The following is an 8,783-nucleotide window of genomic DNA, read 5'->3' as shown; positions in this document are numbered from 1 at the left end:
GGGGGAGGTGGTCAGAAAGCAGAAGTCAGAGATGGAGGCGGGAGTTGAGATCGCAGGCAGCCAGCCGATGGGCAGGTGCTTGCCAATAAGCCCAACCACAATCAATGCGCAGAGAAAGCAACAATCGAGAGGTCAAACGACTGCATTGCATTGGGGTGAATCAGCCACAGGAGACTGCATTAAACTATGGGGAAGCAAGGCTGTTCCTTTGAAGACTAAGGGGCGCCTGACCAGAGTCCCGGTTATTTCCAGTCGCCTCCGACACGTGTGCCAGTTGGACATTGACTATGGGGGCCCCTAGAAGCATCGGTGCGGTTGAATTATGGCGCTGGAGAAGAACATGGCAAGCACCAGGAACTGCCAAGAGAGCAAACCGGGCTTGGAGGAAGTACGGCCAGAGGGCTCCTTCAAGGCAAGAATGGCGAGACTTGGTCTCACATACGTTAGACAGGTTGTCAGGAGAGACCGGTCCCCGGAGAGGGACATCGTGCTTGGGAGAGTAGCATGATAGCGACAGAGAGTAAGGCCCGCAAGGAGCTGGACTGACGCCATGGCTGCATTGAGGGGTTCAAACCGAAGAACAATTGTGAGGTGGGTGCAAGAGGGGGGTGTCTGTGGAGCTGCTGTGAGTCGGAACCGATTCAATGACACCTGACAATGACACCAACAAACGCACTGGCTCCTAGACACCCTACACGACAGAGTAGAACTGGCCCCATGGGTTTCTGGGGCTGTCAGTCTGCCCAGAGCAGACAGCCTCATCTTTGTCCCTGGGAGCAGCTGCTGGTTTTGAACTGCTAACCCTAAGGTGAGCAACCCGACACGGAACCCATGTTCTACCAGGAGTCCCTTGGTCGGAAGTGAAAAAACTCCCTGCCCTCGGGGGTTGTCAAGCCTGTCACTCTGGGTGTGGAGTACACAGCCTCATCTTTCTCCTGAGGAGGGGCTGGCGGTTTTGAACTGCTCACCCTGAGGTGAGCCACCCAACCCTTCCCAGGTGCACCGCGGGGAGTTCCTTTATCGGAAGTCCCCAAACCCCAACCCCCCTGCCATTGGGTCACCTCTGAGGCATGACAACCTGACAGGGCAGGTAGAACAGCCCCTGTGGGTTTCCGAGACTGCAACTCTTTACGGAAGGAAAGGCCTCTCCTTTCTCCCACGCGGCGGCTGACGGTTTCAAACCGCTAACGTTGGGGTTGGCAGCCCAGCGTGTCACCACTAAGCCACCTGGGCTCCTTATCAGAAGTCGAAGGGAGTTAAAGATAATTAATTAAGTTAAAAACCAACCAAACAGATAAAACCAGACCTGCTGCCCTCCAGGGTTGACTCACGGTGACCCCCGCGGGCAACAGTGTGGCACTTGCTCCATAGGATGTTCTTGGCTGTCGGCTTTACCCAAGCAGATAGATCATCAGGCCTTTCTTCCGGGGTGCCGCTGGGTGGGTTTGAACCATCCACCTTTAGGTGAGCGGCCAAACACCAAGCGTTTGTGTCCACCCAGGGACCTCAGAAGGGGGTGGCTAAGGCATAGTGCTGATATTTATCACGAGGGGCGTGGGCATGGCTGTCCATGACCTCATTACCTATTCTAGCGAGGATGCCGACAATAGGACTGTCTTAATAAACAACCTGCTAAAACCAAACTCCCAGCCATGAAGTCCATTCCGGCTCAGAGGGATCCTAGGGGACAAGAGAGACACCCCCCCACCCCCCTGAGGTTTTCCGGGATTGTCAGTCTTTGCCAGAGCAGACAGCCTCATCTTGCTTCCACGGAGCGGCGTGGGTTTTGAACTGCTGAGCTCAAGGGTTAGCAGTGCCGTGCCTCATAACCCACTAGATTACCAGGGATCCTCGTTGTCTCCATGAGGCCAGTGCTTAAAAGGCAAAAGGACTCCAGGGGACCTGCCGCTAGAAGGTTATGAAATAGGGGGTGGGGGTGGGGGCTGCAAACCAAGGAGTTTGGGCTCCCGCTTAAGGGCTGGCAGGACTGTGGGCACTGACCGAGCCGCCCTCCACGATGTCCCTCCACAGCGGGCGGTCCGGGGGCTGCTCGGCTAGCTCCAGGAGGTTGTCCAGCACCACCTGGCCGATGAGGTCGTGCCGCGAGAAGCGGTCAAAGTCATAGACGCTGAAGTGGAGCTTGCGCTGCGCCAGCTCGGCCAGGGGCACCGAGAACTGGAAGGTCTCGTTGAACACGGGGTTCAGGGTCTTCCTGTGCACCTGGCAGGGTGGAGAGGGGCGGACGCTATGCCCACCGGCCCTTCTCCGTCAGACCCAGGAGTCCCAGAACCCTCCTCCCTCAGACCCAGGAATCCTGACCCCTAGCCCTCCTCCCTCAGACCAGGAGTCCTGCCCCTAAGGCCCCTCTTCCATCTGATGCAGGAGTCCTGACCCTAAGCCCCCTCTTGCATCTGACCCAGGAGTCCTGCCCCTAAGCCCCTCCTCCCTCAGAGCAGGAGTCCTGACCCTAAGCCCCCTGTTCCAGCTGACCCAGGAGTCCTGCCCCTAAGGCCCCTCTTCCGTCTGGCCCAGGAGTCCTGCTCCCAGGCCCAGAAGCCCCCCACCCGCAGCTGCTCGCTCCCCGCGGCCCAGACCTTGGTCTGAAACTTCTTCTTGCGGTCGGGCAGCAGGTAGATCTTGACGTAGGGGTCGGAGAAGCCGTTGGAGTCTTTGGCGGGGAGGTCAAGGGCCTGCAGGATGCGCACCACCAGCTGGTCCGAGCCATAGAGGTAGCGCAACGCAAAGCTGATGCGGCCACATGGCGCGCCCGCCTCGCCGGAGCCCGGCGCCCCGGAGGCGCCCCTGCGGCCGCCCGGCCCAGCGCCCTGGTACAGCTCGGGCTTGATCTGCCCGATCAGCTTGGCCTTCTCCTCGCCGCCCGGCAGGGGCACAGGCAGGGCAGGCGGCCGCTCCTCGCTGCCCGGGTCCGGCTGCGTCAGCGTCTGCTGGGTGAGAGGCCTAGGCAGGGCCGGGTACCTGCGATGGGGTTCAGGGGTGTGTGTATTGGGAGACAGAAGTGGCGTCAGCTTCCCCGCCTCCAAATGCTTCTTCCCCAACTGCCACCCTCACTCACTGAGCAACTTCGAAGTAACCATTTGCCCATCTGCAGGCAGGAAAGGGTGCTCCCCTGCAGAGGCCTCCTCCTGGACTCGAACTGTTGACCCCACACAGCACCAAATAAACCCCAAACCAAACCCACTGCCATGGAGTTGATTCTGACTCTTAGTGACTCTCTGCATATACAGGCTGTAATTCTTTTACCGGAGCAAACTCATCTTTCTCCCTCGCAGAGGCTGGTGGGCTTGAACCGTTGACCATAAGGTAACCCACTCCTTACACAGCGTAGACCATGTACCCTTTCTGAAATCTCTTCAGCACTCCTCCTCCATCCTGTGTCCCCACAGCCCTGGGCCCAGCTCAGGCCTCAACCTCACCCACGTGACCTTTCTTCCCCCCTAGCCTAGAATTTCCCCTTCCATCCATCCTTCCTTCCTTCCTTCTTCCCACATGAACCCTGATGGCACAGTGGTGACCCGTTGGGCTGCTAACTGCAAGGTCCGCAGTTCAAAACCACCAGCAGCTCCGTGGGAGACAGCTGAGGCTCGCTACTCCCAAAAGGCAAGTGGGGTTAGCCCCTGGTGAATCCCCTCTGGCCCTGGACCAGGGATGTGAATCGCCTTGCGCAGGTCCAGGATGCATTAGAAGTGGGTTGTTGCAGATGCAGGAAGGCTAAATTTAGTGCCTGGTCATTTGATCTCCCTTAGGATCCATTTAAATCTGTTCTGGTTTTTAATATTTTCTGCTTTCTTTTCGGTTAAGGTTTTGATCTGTTTGGCTTTGCTATGCTTGTTAGTTAGTTAGTTAGTTAGTTAGTTAGTTAGTTAGTTAGTTAGTTAGTTAGTTAGTTCCTGTGTTGGTTGGGTTTTGCATGTTTTCTGTATAGGAAATCCAGGATAGATAAATCGACTGAGACAGTAACTAGATCCATGCTTCCTTGGAGACGTGGCAGGGGAGGTGGGGGGCTGGGGAGCTAATCATGATGAGTACAACAACCAAGAAAATGTTCTAAAACTGATTGTGCTGATGATTGGACAATTCTCTGACTCTGACTGAACTACTGAATTGTATAGATGGGCAGATGTCAATAAAACTGTTGAAAATAAAATAAATAAAAGAGACACCCACTGGGGCAGTTGGCAGTGAATCCAGCTTGACCCTTCTTTCTCAAGGAGCTCTGGGGGTGCAGGGAGGTAAAGCCTTCAGTGGCCAATGAAAACGAGGGCAGTTTGAACCCACTAGCCATTCCAAGGGAGAAAGAGGAGGCCGGCTGCCCCGGTAACGGTGGACAGTGGCGGAAACGCGAGTCTGAGTTTCCCAGAGTCAGAAAGAGCCTGATGGCAGTGGGTTTGCGTTTCTTCATTTTCTTTTCTTTTTTGACTGTTTATGGAAGCAGGTCGGTTCGAACTGCTGACTTTTCGGTTAGCAGCTGAGTGTTTTAGCCACTGTACCACCAGAGCTTCTCCCCAAATCCACCAAGAAAGAAAAAGAAAGCCCAGACCCACTGCCATGGAGTTTATTCTGACTCCAAGTGACCCGATGGCTTTATCCTAGCGACCTCCCTAGGGAGCCCTGGAGAGGTAGTTGGTGACTCACTGGTTGGGCTGTCAACTGCAAGGTCACCCCACCAGCTGATACTTGGAGGCAAGAAGACACGTTCTACTGCCCTGAAGATTTGCAGGTGATCACCCGGCCAGACTCCCAGGCAGCATCCTCACCTCTTCCCTCTCTGCTCTGCCCATATACAAACCGCTGCCTCTCTCCTGACTGCCCCTCCAGAGATCCTCCCACCTCCGTCCCTACAGCCGCTGCACAGCCTCTCTCCCTCTTGGGGCCATCTCTCCTGAGGCCTCATACCCAGCACTGACTCCATCCTGCCCCATCACAGCCCTTCCATGGCTCCCCAGTACCCTCAGGATGAACCCAGGCTCCTGAGCCCAGGGCTCAGGGCTCTTTATGGTCTGCATATCCCCCCACCCCCATCCCCATTCACAGTCTCATCTCCCAAAGTGCTCTTTTCGAACTTACTCTTGAGCCCTCCTAACGACGGTTCCCAGAATGCACTATGCTCCCCTTTGCACGAAGGTACCCTCCTGCCCGGAACTCCCAGCTCTCCCCTCTGCACAGGCTGAACACTGACGTACACGAGCACCGCTGACACGGACACCTCTGGGCCTGGTTAACTTCCTTGACCTCTGGGTCTCGGCGGGGACACCGCCACCGGCAGTGGCGAGTCCGAGTCTCCCAGAGACAGCTTTCCACTAGAGACGGCTGCCTCCTGAGGGTCCCTCCCTCAGCTGGCGTCTGCAGCTTTGACCTGGCCTGATGAGATCAGCAGACCACGCACCTCCTTGGATAGCGAGCAACAACATCCGGGCAGTGACGATCGCACCGCTGTTTCCTAGGCCACACAGCTCGGGCTTCATGCCAGACCAGACCAGATCAATGCTCTCTAATGCTCAACTACCCTCAAGTTCATGCCTGCTCATAGCAACCCTACAGGGCAGGGTAGAACTGCCCCTGTGGGTTTCCCGTAACTTTTTACAGGAATAGAAAGTCTCCTCTTTCTCCCGTGGGATGGCTGGGGTTTTCAAACGGCCCAGTGTATAGCCCACGATGCCACCAGGGCTCCTAACCAAACCGGACCAGGACCAAAATACTCAACCACTTTCTGTGGAGTGGATGTCATCATCTCACGGCGACCCCTCTGTGCAGAGAGAAACTGTGCTGCCCTTGGGGTGTCCGGGGCTGTGGCATCTGGGAGGCCAATCACCAGGCCTTTCTTCTGGGCACCTCTGGCTGGGTTTCCACTGCCAGCCTGCCACCTAACCATTCGTGCGGACCCAGGGACTCCCTCCTCCCGCTGTTCCTGCGTGTCATCAAATTCCAAACCAGACCAAATTCACTGCCATTGAGTCCACACCCCTCGAGAGGACCCTGAAGGACAGGGTAGGACTGCCTCTGTGGGTTTCTGAGGCTGTTAGTCTTTATGAGGGCATACAGCCTCGTCTTTCTCTCTTGGAGCGGTGGGTGGGTTCGAACTGCTAAGCTTGCTGACCGGGGCTCCTTAGGGGAGTGTAGTGTTAGCAAAACTTTCCTATGGGAAACCAAAAGGTGCGCGTGATCCGCTAGGGAGCGATCTCTGGCCACATCTGCTTTCTTGGGGGAGGTCCGGAACCCAGTACGTGCACAGGGAGAATGGGAATCATGAACAGGGCCACGGGCAGTCCCTCCTGGGCTCCCGGCTCATTTAAAGGGAGGAACTGTCTCATGCCCCAAGGACTCAGAGGTTCAACCCTCATCTCACCTCCAAATCCTGAAGTCTGAACCCCCAGGCTTTTCCTTCCTGAGACCCTGAAGCCCTGAACCCCACTTCCCTCCTCCATCAGACCCAGGGGGCTTGAGTCCCAACCTTCCTCCTCTCTTAGACCCTGAAGTACAGGCCCCCAGCCTCCTTCAAACTCAGGCATCCAGACCCCTCACCTCTCCTTATCCTGAAACCCTAGGGCTGACTCAGAGACACCAGCCACCTCTCTCTCTCTCTCTCTCTCGCTCCCTGGGGTGGCCACATGGGGAAATGGGCATAGAGGAAGAGCATTCAGAGTGGACCCCCAACCACCCAACCAGCCAATGTCCACACCCCAAATCCCATCCTGCCCGACTCGGGGCTCAGACCCTCCCCAGGCCCTGGGGAGAGCCACAGATGGGGAAACGGGCACAGAGGAAAGGCAAACGTTCAGAGTGGACGCCCAACCGCCCATCTTCCCTCGCACCTGGTGGTGGTGGTGGTGGGTGCCAGGCTGGTGACCTGCTGATGAGACTGGGCGCTTGGCAAGCCCCCGCCGCTCGGCAAGCCCCCGCCGCTCGGGGGCAGCAGGAGCAGCCCGGAGCCGGCGCCGCCCTCCGAGGGCAGCTCCGGGGACGTCTGGCTGGGTTTGACTCCAGCGGCCACCGCGGCGGCCGCCGCCTCCGGATAGGAGTCCATGTCCAGGTAGGAGGGGTCCGGGGGGTCCGCGCCTCCCAGGCCGCCCGGCTCCAGCAGCTCGGCGAAGGGCGGGTGGTGGGCCGTGTGGGCGTGGTGATGGGGGCCGCCCAGCAGAGGATGGCCACCGAGGGCAGCCCCCAGGTGGTGCCCGCCTCCGCCAACCAAGCCTGCCAGCCCGAGGTCTTTGCGCAGGGGGCCTCCGCCCACAGCGGAGCCTCCCTTGTCCCGCCAGGGCACCCAGCATAACTTCCACGACACGAAGAGGGAGACTCCCAGGAGGACGATGCCACAGAAGGTCACGATGACGGACAGCAGGCTCACCGAGATGTCTGGAGAGGGCAAGAGGGCAGAGGGCAGGGGTCATGAGTGCGGCAGAGGTCACCCCGGAGAGCCTAACCTTTAGGGTTTGTCCTAAGCAATTTGTGCCTGCATCTTCACTTAAACGCCATGACCCCAAGAACTGCAAACTCAATTCTCCGGGGTCACTGTCCACTCAATAGCGCCCCTATAGGGACAGGGTAGAACTGACCCTGTGGGTTTCTGAGACTAACTACAGTAGTAGAAAGCCCATCTCTTTCCCGCGTGCCTGGTGGTTTAGAACTGCTGACCTTAAGGTTAGCAGCCCAATTCGTTACTGCCACCAGCGCTCCTGGGATCGTTACAAGGGACCCGCCCAAAGTCACACAGCCAGTGTGCAGGGGAGCTGGGATTCGAATTTGGTCTGCGTGGCTCTAGAGCACACCGTCTAAACCATTGAGCTACTCTATGCTTCCTCAAGAGATGGCCGGTCCATTGCGAATCTTCATTTGAAAGATAGAAAATAAATCCTTCAGTGGCTCCGTAGGACAGAGTAGAACTGCCCCTGCGTATTCCTGAGGCTGTAACTCTTTGCAGAAGCAAGGAGTCTCCTCCTTCTCCCTTCAACTGTCCAGTGGGTTAGAACCCCCGACCTTGCAGTTAGCGGCCCAACACTTAACCCACCATGCCACCAGATCTCCTTGAGGAGATTTAAAAAACAAAACAAACATCCTACTCCTAGTGACCCTTAGAACAGGGTAGAGCTGCTCTGTGGGTTTCCGAGGCTGACATTCTGGATGGGAGTAGAAAGGCCTGTCTTTTCCCTGAGAAAGAGCGGGTCTGTGTATTAACCTTGTGATGTGTGGCAGTTCTTAGGTTACAGGCAACAGTCTGACTTTTGAAGGGGCTGGAGACTAAGCTCAGCGGGGTGGATGGTCCGCCGGGTGGGTGGTCAGCCAAGCCTATGTGACTGACCCCCGTAGAAGTCCAGAAACTTGAGCTTAGAGGAGCTTCCTTGAGTGGCAATACTCCCCTGGGTGAGGACAACTGTAATGTCGCACCTAGTCTCCCCTGGACCCTGCCCCATGCACCTCTTTGTTTTGCTGCTTTAATCTGTATCCTTTCTCTCTCATAAATCATAACTGTGACTATCATTTTCAGTCAGCCCTCTTAAGGAGAGCCCTGGTGGCACTGTGGACTAGGCAGCTGTGCTGCCCAATCCACAGGTCAGCCGTTCAAATCCACCAACCACTTTTGCCCTTTTTATTCTTTAGCCCCATTTTCTACATGAGGAAACTGAGGTGCCAAAGATGAATTGCTTGCATAAGACCATCTAGTTAGCAAAAAGGGGAGGTGGGATTTGAACCCAGGTACCCCGTGCCCCTGGCTCTGGGCTTTTAGCCACTAAACTGCAAAAAGAGATCTGAATGGGGATGTTTAGTAG

At 56.7% G+C, this 8,783-nt stretch overlaps 1 protein-coding gene across 1 annotated transcript in view; it reads right to left on the bottom strand.

Annotated features, from left to right (window-relative positions):
- SYT3 (synaptotagmin 3) overlaps positions 1–8,426 on the bottom strand; it is a 12,294-nt gene extending 3,868 nt beyond the window's left edge. The window contains exons 1-4 of the mRNA XM_045292616.1: positions 8,315–8,426; positions 6,831–7,371; positions 2,595–2,976; positions 2,002–2,220 (exon numbers count right to left, since the gene is read on the bottom strand). Coding sequence (XP_045148551.1) covers positions 2,002–2,220; positions 2,595–2,976; positions 6,831–7,371; positions 8,315–8,426 — 1,254 coding nt within the window. The remainder of the gene's footprint in view (positions 1–2,001; positions 2,221–2,594; positions 2,977–6,830; positions 7,372–8,314) is intronic.
- Positions 8,427–8,783: the final 357 nt, after the last annotated feature.

The sequence above is a fragment of the Echinops telfairi genome, unplaced genomic scaffold, assembly GCF_000313985.2.
Source record: "Echinops telfairi isolate 266 unplaced genomic scaffold, ASM31398v2 ScPeMD7_655;HRSCAF=1070, whole genome shotgun sequence".
Taxonomy (NCBI): Eukaryota; Metazoa; Chordata; class Mammalia; order Afrosoricida; family Tenrecidae; genus Echinops; species Echinops telfairi.
Note: the sequence above shows the minus strand (reverse complement) of the source record. Positions and strands in the feature narration are given on the sequence as shown.